Source organism: Hesperophylax consimilis, chromosome 26, assembly GCF_061612785.1.
Source record: "Hesperophylax consimilis isolate HC1 chromosome 26, BYU_Hcon_1.0, whole genome shotgun sequence".
Classification (NCBI taxonomy): Eukaryota; Metazoa; Arthropoda; class Insecta; order Trichoptera; family Limnephilidae; genus Hesperophylax; species Hesperophylax consimilis.
Genome location: NC_142861.1, coordinates 12,686,044 through 12,700,003, shown reverse-complemented (window position 1 = coordinate 12,700,003; position 13,960 = coordinate 12,686,044). Strand labels below are relative to the sequence as shown.

Here is a 13,960-nt window from a genome sequence, read left to right as displayed (position 1 = left end):
ACATCTAGATATTTATAGATTATCACAAAAATGAAACTCAAATATTAATTTTAAAAGATTTAATATTTATTCTGATATCTCCTCATCGCTAAAATAGGAATCCTTTTTAATTTTCTTTTTGACTGTCGTGTCGGGTGTGGCCAAAGCTTCATAATTCCCTGTGATGACTTGATATCTATATTCTTCAGTTTCTCTCTTCAATTGCTGCAAACAAAAACACAATTATTATTAACTAGCTGGGGTACCCGGCTTCGTTCAGGGAACGTTCCAGACTATTCCCTAAGATTCCACAACATTCCATAATGTTCAGGGATGTTCTGGAATGTTGTGGAATGCTCTCGAATACTCTTGAATGTTCTGGACTATTCTAGAAATTTCTAGAGGGCGAAACTTCCAGCCCTTATATCTTAATTAAAAACGGAAACCTTCTTGAAGAATGGGGGATAGAGGGCTACCACACCATATAACTCGCTTGATCGTACCGGGACTTTAATTGTTCTAGTTTATCTTGTGTCAGGTAAGTTCCGATATATTTATTATGATACTTAACCAATTCCCTGCAAAAAGGGTAATTTTTTTTCTAGTGTATTATGCAAAATTATCTCATTTAAAAATATATATTATAGACATTTAATACTTTTATAATAATAGCCAAATAAATAAAGTACATGTAATGTTATTTTGATGTACATAAGCAGATTCAAAAAAGTTTGGCATAGTGTTAAAAACTTTAAATTCTCGTAACTTTTTGCTTTCCATTTTTTGCAAAATTGTCCTTATTGCAGCCTAATTCTCAATTGTAGATTTTGTGAAGCTGCAAGTATTCATTTTTTTATATCTCATTGAAATAGACTACACATTTAATAAAAATACAGGGGTCAGTTTACTACATAAAGACGGAATAGGGATCAGACTGGATTAAGACTGAAGGCACTAGAGTTACGAAAAGCCAAAAACATTAATAGCAAAGTCATCAACAACCAAATCAACCCAAATGAAAGTCTGATACTTAGGTTATTCCCTATTGACAAAGAGCACTCTCTTCCCAATCCTATACCTACTCCTACTATCTCCTTCACTGGACAGCCCAATTTTTTGCAACCCTATGTGAAAGTTTAATATATTGATAATGCATAAAACTTTCACATAGGGTTGCATCTAATAACACTGTCTGACAGGATAATGATTTCAGACCTGGTTGCGTTACACAGTCATTAACAACTTCATTGATAGTCCTGCCATCGTTGCCACTATTAAATTCCATGTGCCGACTAGGAATACAAGACAAAATATAACATTCTTCTGCAATACATACACAACCAACTATCAGACACACTCACTGACCAATAGGATGCATGATCTGGGCAACAAGTATGGGGGTGCTATTGATTTATTTATTCATTCCATTTGTAGAACTAAGCATAATCTATACTAATGTTTTGTCTTATATGTAGTGTTGTTGTAATTTCTTTTTTTACTTTATGTTACTCTTACGTTTTACTAATGTTGCTTCATATTTAGTTTTTTTTTTTTTTTTTTTTAATTATTTCTTAATATTTTCTCATTATACTTGTCATCACAATTTTACAATTATGTATTTTGTACCTACTTTACAATGGATTACATCTATTTACTGTCAGAATCTCCTGTATAATACAGATATTCTCTTATGTACACTGCATCATTTATCACTTATTATTGATTTTATTGTATTATAGGGCCCTGAAGAAGCTACGGTTGTAACGAAACCCGGTCGGCATTAAGTATAAAAGTTGTGTAAAGTAACTTAGTAAAGTAAGTTATTATTTAATATTAATTTTAAAAATATATTTGTCTCAGCATCATTGCCTTTCAAAAGAATAAATTTATTTATCGGATAGTAGTGAACTTGAAAAACATCTATCCAATGACGTTATAAAAATACAAGACACATTAAATTCATAGTAATCGAACAAAAAATGTAGCACCGCTTTATGAAAAGGATAGCCATTCAAAGAATATGAACGGGCCGCTAAAGTATGTCTACTGGACCTAGTTTGGCGAAATCACGCGCGTTGTCTCAGTAATGTATCTTCACTCTATTAATTAATCTAAGCATTTGAACAAAACAAATATTTATTTCGAATAAAGAATTATTACTTCATAAAATAATTTTTGGTACCTACTTTATCGCTTGTCTGAAATGATAAGTGGTTCCAATTTTGAACATTAATGCGTAACATTGATATTGATACATTAGAAGTATTTTTTTATGTAATATTATTTGGTAGTGTGAGCGTAAATATTACGCAGGACTATTTCACATTTTTACTATTCTGATTTTTAAAAATAGTACAGTTGTGATGACGTAAGCACCTGTTAACAAAATTTATAAATGTGGATAAAGTGTGCATTTATTCAATATTTTTATGTAAACATGGATAGTTTTTATGGACAAACCACCCACAGTTTTTTCCCCCTGCATCTTACCGGGAAGTAGGGCTGCCACCTCTCAAAAACAGTAGACCCGGAGATTTTAGAAATATAGTTTTTTTTATTAAAATAAAACTTTTTAGTATGAATTATTTAATTAAGGCAAAATGTCATGGTAAATTACCATTGGTAATGCTTTTTTTAAATATAAATGACCAAGCTAGTGCTAAACTGACTTGGACCAGCTTGAAATTTAAAACTATATTTTTCATTCTGAAGGGATTGTTTAAGCATCTTTTCTTGCTAGGTTTCTTCAAAAACTTCAACAAACTTTTTGGCAATTCATGTTGTAATTAATCTTCACAATTAACTCTGCCTTTACCATGTCCATTGACAAGCAGTTTCACTCGTCTGTCCACAAATTTCCCATTAAAAAAAGACGCATTCAACAAAAGCATTGCTTATAGGGATTGAAAAAAAAAATCCAATTATTTATGGCAGTTCGGTGAAGGTTAAGGTGACTTTGAATAACTGAACCCATCGTTAATCAACAGGCAATGTTGAATCACTAGATTGTACGAACTGAGGAAATACTTGGTTTAATTTTCGGGTCTCGTCATAAAGTTTATCTTCGTCGACATTTTTCAAACCAAGTGATTCGACAGCTTCCACCGTATCTTCGTAACTTACTGCACTTGTTAGATTGAATTTGGAAAAGATTTTGAATACAGAATCCTCAAAATCAAAACAAAAACAAAAGTAAACCTATTGGCTTATTTTTTTAATTGATCCTGATCAGAAGGCCTCAAAAACTTTATGTTTCTCATTATTTTGGCACCGTAAAATTCATCATGCAGTCGGCTTTTAACCTTATCTTTTATGTTTCTCATAATTGGGTGCAACTCAGCAGCTGTCACGGAGTTTGTTTCTAGCAATAGTATGGCTTCTGTCAGCATATTCATGTAATGGAGAATGAAATATAATTAACATTCCTCTAGTATGATCCTTGTAGATATACTTCTAGCGTCATTGGATTCGCGTTCTTTTACGAATTCCCATATTATTTTATGGCATGCTGCTATACCACAAATTTTAAAATACGCTGTTACAGCAGACCCGGAGATATCGATGTTAAACCCGTAGCCGGACACGCACCGTGCAAACCCGTAGACTCCGGGTCAAACCCGGAGAGGTGGCAGCCCTACCGGGAAGTGATTTAAAAATTTAAAATTGAAAAATTCAATATGTTGTGTAGAAGCCACATAAAACAAGAAAAAACATAGACATAGAATATTAGTATGTAAAAATTAATTAGTCATTTGTAAACTTTAATGTACAAATTACAAAAAAAAAAAAAAAGTTTTAAAATCATGTTAAAAAATTTTCACTATGGATGCAATTGTCATTGACTCAGACAATCAAAAAAGGGACTCGTCCAATTGTTTAATTTGAATTCGAGATACAAAATTTACCAAACTGATACTCTGAAGAAGTAAAAAATTCATAAAAATGGACTCGCCCAAGTGCGTTTGAATTTGAGATATTTAAAAAATGTACCCAAATGATAATCCAGGGGAGGAATAATGGAAAAATGATAAAGGAAGCAACTACAATCATAAAAATAAATCAGTGCATTACAGATAGACATTGTTGTGAAACTAAATTGAACTAAAAAAATCAGCAAAATGATTATGTGTTATGTTTATTAAATTAAAGAAAAATGGTGTTAAGCTGCCTTGTGAGCACAACTTGACTACCTTTTTGTTATTATTAAAATTCTAGTAATATCAATGTTTTATAAGAAAAAAACTTACATACCCATAAGCACCAACAACGGAAATTGGTATGTTTAATTATGTATAATATTATGTTCTACCTCCAATTGAATTGCTGAACTAAGTGTCTCCGTGTCTTCTGGGATTTCATCTTCTGCAGTTTCAGCCCCGCGGTGTTCTCTCACTTCATCATCTGAGTTGTCGTAGTATTCGGACCCCTAATCAAAAACAAACTTGACATTTACATAATACATTATTATATAACTAACATTGTTAACCTTTCCCTTACTGTGCTAAAAAAAATCCACTCGTTCCGGTGCTGTTTAGTCAATACACATCTCAAAATAAGCAATTTAATATCGGAAAAATATGAACATTCATAGCTAATCGCTTATGTTTATCATATTTTATATCAAAAGTGATAATAATTGTAATTTAATTGCTGAAAACATGAAGAAAAAATCGGCAGATGCTAAAAAAACATGCGAGGGGTCCACATCTAACGATGCTCCACGACCAACTGGCTGGCGGCTAGCAGTGCTAGCACACACACAGCTATGCGATCGTAGGTATCAATAGTCTAAATAAAAATATAACTGCGGACGTGTGGATTTCTCGTGTTCCCGCATAGCGAACTAAAGCGGGTCAATAGCGTGTCATTTCCTCGCACTCTTCGCGTAGCATTGTCACACGGTTGATTGTATTTCTGTATTTGTTACCGATTTTTAGCAAAAATCTCTGATTTTTAATTTAATTTGAAAACAATATAAAATTTTATTTTTTAATTCAGTGCATAAATGTATAACGGAGGAATACCTAAAATCTGAACCCAGAATTTATTATATTTATAGAGTTATTAATGTTATTAGAAGCAATGTGTAGTAAATACACACCACAGATAAGGAAAGGTTAACCCTTTCGAACCTTGTGTATATTTGAAAATACATTGAATTAAGATTTTTTCCTCCCTTACTGGAGTGGGTCGAAGAATTTACAATTCAAAGCATTTTTACAGGCCTGGCAAAGGCCAAGATGAGTTCTACTGGCAGTATATATAATTTTTCTGGGCGATGAAAGTAATGTAAGTTTTTAAGGTATTTTTATGTTTAACTATTGCATAATTTTTTTAAATTGAATAAAATGTTATATTTTTTGTACACACTGTACGATTTGTCAAATGAATCCTATAATTTCTATACCCGCTATATCCGATTTTTTGACAAAATGATCTGAGTATGACATCTTGTTCACATTTTTGCGAGCAACAAGAGGAGCCTAAAATTGAGTTTCAAAACCCTCCTTATCATGACCAAAAACCATGTTAAAACTGCGAGTGAGAAACCAAATCCGCTATATCATACAGAAAGTCACTATCAAAACCCGCTATATCGGATTCAACGAATCACAAGCAGTTATTTTGCCAAAATACAATATGGCCGCCGCTCTGACGCCACGCTCGTGTGTCAAAATGATCTACGCGTGAGTTTCTAAACCCGCCATGTCGCCTCAGTTGACTTGCAAAATCACGAAGTGAGTATCAAAATCCGCTATATCCATTTTATTTATCGAAATTACTTAATTATTGCTAGACATATATAGAAAAATAAATGCTTTTCGAAATTTTATTACTCCAATTCATTATATAAAAAAATTTAATGCATTTACTTATGTACGCTAGAGATGTGACAGTTTTTTGCGGTTTTCTCCAAATCAATGAAAGTTGATATAGCGGGTATAGAAATTACACAACTCAAATGTTCTTTCAAATAAAATTAGCAATAAGTATTGAAAATTTTTCAAATAACTACCAATTGTTATCGAAGATCAAATATGTTTCAATTCAGGTCTGAAAGGGTTAAATTTAGTTAGTAGTCAAGTTATAATATGGTACCTTATGCTTTACAGATTCACTGCCAGTCAGCGAAGGCTTGGAAAACTCCAATAGTTTTATTTTATTAAATAAGTCTAATTTATCTCTTTCATCTGTTGTAATTATAAATAAGTTCAAAATATTATTTAATTTTTTTTTTTTTGTTTTATTCAAGCACAAGGCCAGCATAAAAACAGAGTGTCGTGGCAGATGTCGGATGAACATTGATTAATGAAAGTTATATTGACGCACAAAGTCAACAGGCGGGTGCGAAGTTTCTCGAAATTCCAACTCCGCCAGATGGTGAGTTGGCAGTGAATCTCTTAACTATCAGCAGAATTAGGGGGATGAAATTTAAAATAATACAGTCACATGTTTTTGCTTTAAAAAATTTCTTTTAAATGCTTTGATTAAATACTATGAGTAGAATTCATCTTGGCCTGTCAGGCCTGTAAAATTGCTTTGAATTGTAAATTCTTCTAGTTAAAAAAAATTACACACATTGAGAAAAGTACACAAACACAAGAAAAAATTATGAACACTGCAAGCAGGAGCTTTACCCTTTATTCCCTCACTTACCAAATTAAAAATAATAATATATAAGTTAGTATAGCAATACATAAAATATGATGAGATTTTTTTGTACAGGGTGTCCGGTAAAGTGCACTAACTTCGGGAGGTGATTCTACATAATGTTAGAAATAAAAAAGATAAATAACTTTTTTTTACAAAATTCCATTGTTTTCTTTCCATAGAAAAATACAAACAATTAAACTTTTAATATTAATTTTTAATACCTCACAAGAGCGCCCCTGTCTTTACAGTGTAAAGGCAGGGGTGCTATGTCACCACCCAGTTGGGCAGCATTATGAGGCGGGTTAAAGTAGGGGCTGTAGGAAGGGATTTATTAATGCAAGTTTTGAAGAGGCCCGGATTATGTGAAGGAGGAAGAACAGATGCTGGTAGCTAGTTCCAAATACGAGCCGTTTTACACAAAAACGAGTCGAAGAAGCGACCCATAAAGCCAACATCAACTGTGAATGGGTGTTCCGCTCGTTTACGTCGCTCCTTAGAGCAGGCTCCATTAAAATACCTGTAGAACAAACTCAGCATGCCCACATTTCGTCTGTGCATTAGAGATTGCAATCGGTCTGTTAACAGTGGATTGTAAATAGATTATCAAATTGCACCAGTTAGTCATCAAAACTACCTAAAAACGTTGGAAATTCGAATAAGTTAAGACGATGCACTACGTCGTGTAATATTTTAAATTGAGCCGCTATCAATAACAACCCTTACGTAGATGGCGATAAGGTTTAAATTCCCGCTTAACACCATCCGCCTGTTTGATTTATGCAAGAAAAAAACGTGGCCAAAAAGTGCCTTTTATTTTATTTTGTGGATGTTCAGGCACAAATATTTAATTTTTTTTCGATCATTTTATAAATAACTGAATTTGCCACATTATACAATAAAATCATAACGGAAAATGGGTTCGTAAGTAGGAGATTTTGAACCTTAAAGCAGTTTTTATAGGCTTTTACATAATTTTTATCTGGGCTTATAAAAAGACTTATCTAAAAAATACTCGATTATTTCAAAGGCCAAGATGTATTCTACTCGCAGTATTTAATTAAAGCATCTAAAACATTTCTAGGCGACCAAATTTTCAAACCAAAAACACATGATTTTGCGAATGGCATCGCCTTAATTTATATTTTTTACTTGTACTATCATATAGAGAGATGTTTGTGCACTTTTTCCCTGGAAACTTTGTATAAAAACAAATTAATGATAACCGGATAAAACAGAACAGTGACAAAACAGAACATGATAAAATAATAGGTTAGGTTAAGTATATGTTATTTAATTGTGGAAATATTTTGGTTACTGTGCAGTGTTGTGCTGCCTCTTAGAATGCCAAAAGAATTTTAAAAAAAAAATAGCGACTAACTCCCGATGCAAGCTATTTAATTCGCGAAATGCACTCATAAAAGGCACTATCGGTTGGTTAAACGCACCAACACAAAAACCTCCTAACCCTTCAGTACTTTCAACAATTTTGTTCATTTGCAACGTTTTCTGTGTATTTCAAATGCGCTGCATAATCTTTTTTTTTAATTTTCCGTAAAAAAAAATACTGTTTTAGAAACTAGATTAAAAAAAAAAAATTCCGACTTTATGTTCAGGTTAAATCTTCCTAACAGGAAAAACTAAACCCTTCCACACACTTTTCCACAAATGATCATCTAGTCAATCCACATTATGCGAGTGCATTATATAAGCATAATAAATACAAGAAAAACAAATAATTCACCGACTCCAGATATTTTCATATCATAGGGTTCGGCTCGGTAGAAATTCTAACTGGACCTATTGATCCTACTGATCCCTCAATATAAATATTTAATAAAGCTATCGTAATCCTACATGTATTTAAAACGACTGATTTTTGCATTTTTATATATAGATTCTTTGACAGATCTAATATAATATAATTTAACTATTACTATACTAACATTACTAGTTTCCTCTGGAAACAGATGGGGTGTATAAACTCAGCTGTTCCGGATGTGACAAAGTCTATATAGGCCAGACAGAGCGGACTATCTCCAAAAGGATTTCAGAACACTTCAGAGCTTGTAAACTCGGCCACCCTGACAAATCGGCAATTGCCGAGCATTTGATTGACACCGGGCATTACTTTGGATTTGTTCCTGAAATCCTGGGGAGACCCAAAACTTATAGAGCACGGCTGATTACGGAAGCCATTGAAATTCATAAAAATCCCGTAAACATTAATAGAGACGATGGAGCTAAGCTCAATAGTTCTTGGTATCCGGTAATTGACGGATACACCAGAGCTAAACGAAGAAAAACCATTTTAAATAAAAAAAAATGATACGTTAATGTTAGCTCAGAGGGTTGGAGCTGGCAACACGGTATCACAACATCATACTTAAGCTCACATTTTAACACAACCTCAAATAACACATCTGCCCTGATGATGGACACTGCAATGCTGTCCGAAACGTTGGCCAAAGAAGGAGTTAGCGCAACACGGCATAACACCCCAAAAACAAATAACAAAAATTACTATTTCTAAATAATAAAGTTTTGATACCAAAATGTGAAAAACATTGTCAAAAACGCTAAATACATTTTTTCTTAATTTTTTACTCCAATCGTAGAAAACTAACTCAATATACATATATTAAAAACATAACGAAACACAATGAAAACATATTTGTTTTGTTTGGGGAATTTCTAAGAAAACTGTGCCTTCACTTTTATCTCTTTCATATAATAAAAAATAATTTTTAAAGTTAAACCGATTGTCACGATAGCTGCGCAAAATATGATTATTCTTTTTGCCTATTTTTAGGATTTTATTAATGGAGTCAAATAAATTACGAATTTCCGCATGATAGAAAAAAATATAAAAATACTTTTATAAAATATGGACGCTGTAAAACGCTGATATGTAATGGAACATAATATGTAATGTTTTATTTATTTTTTGTTATTCCTCTTGTAAAACTTTTTTGATACTGAATTTTAATGTTGTTTTATTTTTCTGCTTTCTTATATAAAAAAAAAAAATTATTGCCTGATATGCCAATATGGATTACTTTGCATTGCACAACCCTTGCACGTAGCCTGCAGTAAAAGAATTACTATTATTTAGCCAACGTTTTGGACAACGTTACAGTGCCCATCATAGGGGCTGTTGTTGGGCACTGTAACGCTCTCCGAAACTTTGGCTAAAGGAGGAAGCACAACACAGAATAACCAAAAAATTTATCATGATAATATGTGAAAACCTCAAATCATATCGGTCGTTCTTTGTTTTGTCATGGAACCATAATGAATAGGGGTGTGATTACATTAGCTTCCGAGTCAGGATATTTCTTGCGGACTCGCTGCTTCTTGGGTGGGGGCGCCCTCTCTCCGAGGGCATTCTTGGGACACGAGTAGCTCAGGTGGCCCTCCTCCCCACACTCATAGCACTTGGACTTGTCCAGGTACTCTTTTCTAAAGGGGAAATAATACAACTAAATAAACAATGATATGGCTTATTCGTAAAAATCACTGAAGAGATAAACCTATGAAAGTGTGTTATCCGTGGGCCCGAAGTCAGCTTAATTTTTCCTTACTTCTGGTGAAATTGCTCAAATTCATTCTTAGTTGCATTTTCCAGCATATGAATTTTTAAAATAGGTTAAGTTCATAGGCATACAAATTGATGATTTGCACTAACATGAAATCTGGGTATAATTTCGATGAGCGCAAATGGAGGCAAACAACGTGAACATATTTTTGGCACCACGAGGGTTTGAGAATGCTTCGAATAAACTATGACACTATCAGTCGTACGTTAACTGCCGAACATTGAAATAACTAGGCCATGCACAGAATAGTAGTGCGGGGGGCTTAGTTTTTGTAGTACCGGGTTTTGCTGGTAGAACCGTGTACAGCCGTGTACCTTTCCTCAGTCAGTATGCTAGACGCTAGGCACTGAGCTGGAGAAGGAGAAGTCGTCCTTTTGACTGGTGTGAATTTTTTGGTGATGGTTGTTTTGTGTGCTCGTCGTTTTTGCGATTGCTGATTTTCGTGAACTCTTGAAATGTTAAAAACGGTCTATGGGGATGATGCTACAGGAAAAACTCAAATGAAGAACAAACTCTGAATGGGTGACTGCTCTCACACCAAAGTTGTCTTGTTCGATCACACTTGACAAGTTGTTTTTTGGGCGAGTCAATTTGGATTGACTGATTTGGAGTCTTCATTGGATTGTCGCTTTGTTTCAGAGTCTTATCCATAGTAACATGATGATTCGTCACCTGTTAAGACCTTGGATAAAAAGATTGAGTCATTTAGAACTAAAATCAGCCATCGCAAAAATGACGAGCACACAAAACAACAGTCACCAAAAAATTCATATCAGCCGAAAGGACGACTTCTCCAGCGCAGTGCTTGGCATACTGACTAGGGAATGGCCATCGCAAAAACGACGAACACACAAAACAACAGTCACCAAAAAATTCACACCAGCCAAAAGGACGACTTCTCCAGCGCAGTGCTTGGCATACTGACTGGGGAAAGGTAACTCGAACCCGATACTACAAAAACTAAGTACCCCGCAACATCAGATTGGTTTCCTATGGGTATAATATAGACTACAGCTAGTCGATCATGGCTTTTAAATAAAGTACCTAAAAAAAAAAAACAATAATATTTGACAAGTCAAAATATTTCACCAACAAATGTAGATATAATATGTCTCGACGCCATCTAATGGGAAATTTAGCACTAACAAAGCCTTTCCTACAAAAATAATTTTGGTTGTTTACAGGTGGAAAAAATATAATAAGCAGTAATCGTTGATTGAAGTACTAGTACATATTGAATTATTTGGCGGGTTGGAAATAGGCCGACTTGGCTCAGTGGTTTAGAGCGTCTGACCGGACATCAGAAGGCGCGGGTTCAATTCCCGTCGGCGACATTTATTTTTGCTGGGGAGATATTTTCAATTTGTATTGATATTACAGGCGACTAATTATTGCTTATAATAATTTATTAAATTACCTATGGTAAATGAATTGAATACAATAGAACAATTCAGATATCTACCAAAAGAAAACAATTTGACTTATTTTCCAGGTAAGAATCTATGATAGCTACCAGGTCTTTTAACTTACTTTCTAATGTAATCTGTAGCTCTGCCATTATCTTTGGCGATGCTGCATTTTAGTGTTCTACCAAACATTTCCTTGTTGTGTAAATCTTTGGTACAAGAATGAGCATCGTCGCGGTTTAGAAACAATATGAATGCAACGCCTTTTGAAGCCCGCCATTTTTTATCCCGGACAACTGTAACCCTAAAAAATATTAATTAAATTATATCGGTAGAAATGTATAGAAAATTCTTATTACTCTCACATATCGTCGCTCTAGTTCGTTTTTGTCGAACAGACCAAAACGTAAATCGGGAGAAATAGGGCTTCAAAGTTTTTTTTACGAAAAACCCATATACAATTAAATTAGCTCATTCTAAGCTTACTAAATGATTTAAAGTAATAAAATTATTATTTTTGAGTAAAATTCGTTCCAAATGTTTAAAATTACGCAAAAAACACGTTTTTAATTTTAATGTAGAACACAGTGTTGGATAAACAAGCTCGGAATATTGATTTAATTTTGGTGGAATTAAGACAAACTGCGTCTTGAAAACACACAAAAAAAAATTTTTTTTCACTTGTATCGTATAAATAAATGCTTTCGGAGAATTACTGCATACTTAACTCAATTTCGCCAAAAATGGACTGTTGGACAAAAACGAACTAGAGCGACTATATATATATATATATACAATGACGTTACAATATAATTTATGGACACGCTGTAGAAATATTAAAGTGGCAAGCAAAAAGTACACCACGTACAACAAGTACAGTAGATTTCGTAGTTTTAGTACTAAACTGTGACGCGCAAAGATATTAGACATATTCTAATATCAATTTTAATATTAAAAAAAATAGAATTATTTCAATTGTATTTAAGACTAAGGCCTCTTCATTATTGGGACCTTCAGGGAACCAAGGAGGAGTGGAGAGAAGCGACGAGACCCTTTTCCCTCGTGGGGCCTTCAGGGAACCAAGGAAGAGTAGACTCCTCCGTTGCGGGGCCTTCAGGGAACCAAGGAGGAGTGGAGAGGAGAGACGAAACCCTCTTCCATCCCGGGGCCTATAGGGTACTAAGGAGGAGTGGACAGGAGAGACGAAACCCTCTTCCATCTCGGGGCCTATAGGGAACCAAGGTGGAGTGGAGAGGAGAGACGAAGTCCTCTTGCATCGTGGGGCCTTTAGGGAACCAAAGAGGAGAGATGAGGCTCTCTTCCCTTGTGGGGCCTTCAGGGAACCAAGGGGAATTGGAAAGGAGAGATGAGACCTCTGAAGACACATTGTGGAACCAGAAGACATAGCCACATATCCAATGACAACCCTGGTGAACTTTATAAAAGGGACCGGGTGACTGTTAAAGGAATGAGGTAAAATGGGCCTATGGCCTAAGTTCTCACGGGAACTATATGTAAACTGTCTCCGCTCTATAAAAAAAAAAATTATTTACCTGGAGATTTTCAGTGTCATTAGAGTCCTATCACATATTTCGTTTGTACACAAATAATCTTTGAATGTATGTCTTTGTCATACATGAACAACCTTTGAATTAAGACTTTACTGAAAACAAGAGTGTTTCTTACTTGCCAAATTTTTCCTTAATTTTCTGAGAGAATGGCGGTAAACTAAAATGTCGAATTCCGCTGCATGCCAAGGCTCTTTAAAAACACAACACTTGATTTTAACTCAATTAATAAATAAATAATAATTTATGCGTGTTTCCTAAACTTCAAACTTAACTTAAGATGGAGAAAAAATGGAACTTTAATGCATCTTTTACCATCTCCCACCACATAAATAATTATTTCTCGTTGTAAGCTGAAACGAAGCGATATTTATAATTTTTTTGCGTATTAAGCGTGCAGCGGAATTTGACAAGTTTATCGAGAATGACAAGTCTAGATGTATTGCGTATCGTAAATAAGACTTATTTAAATCGTCTAGAATCGTTGGGATTCTACATATAATACTGTAAATAAGGTTATTTTATCCATTGGTGTATTTTTAAAGTTACTTACTTGACAACTTGACCGTACTTTTCAAATATCTTGTGAAGATCATTGTTGGTAAGTGAAAATGGCAAGTTCGAGACATAAACTGTGCTTTTACTGGGAGCTATGCCACCGCTCATTCTTGAAATACTTATTTTCAAACGTTAAAATACGCAACATAACAAATAACTGTCAAAGTGACAGTCATAAATAAACCACTCTCGTGACAGT

General features: G+C 34.1%; 1 protein-coding gene across 2 annotated transcripts; it reads right to left on the bottom strand.

The window, feature by feature from the left end:
* Positions 1-23: 23 nt before the first annotated feature.
* On the bottom strand, positions 24-13,960 carry LOC149411132 (zinc finger CCHC-type and RNA-binding motif-containing protein 1-like). Of its 2 annotated transcripts, XM_089647129.1 has the most exons (5): positions 13,757-13,960; positions 11,760-11,939; positions 9,945-10,092; positions 4,289-4,405; positions 26-204 (listed from the first exon to the last, which is right to left on the bottom strand). In XM_089647129.1, exons 1-5 carry the CDS (start codon positions 13,867-13,869, stop codon positions 67-69), a joined length of 696 nt encoding a protein of 231 aa, XP_089503255.1. In that variant the 5' UTR covers positions 13,870-13,960; the 3' UTR covers positions 26-66. The 2 variants fall into 2 exon arrangements, with proteins under 2 accessions (XP_089503256.1, XP_089503255.1); XM_089647130.1 differs by lacking the exon at positions 11,760-11,939 and having other exon boundaries at positions 24-204.

Bases quoted from the DNA above. Each gene is read 5' to 3' on its own strand.
- LOC149411132 (XM_089647129.1), bottom strand. From the start codon at position 13,869: ATGAGCGGTGGCATAGCTCCCAGTAAAAGCACAGTTTATGTCTCGAAC. The intron at 10,093-11,759 runs GTAAGTTAAAAG...TTTCCCCTTTAG, and splicing joins GCTACAGATTACATTAGAAA to AAAAGAGTACCTGGACAAGT. The intron at 205-4,288 runs GTAGAACATAAT...TTTTGTTTGCAG, and splicing joins GTTCAGCAATTCAATTGGAG to CAATTGAAGAGAGAAACTGA.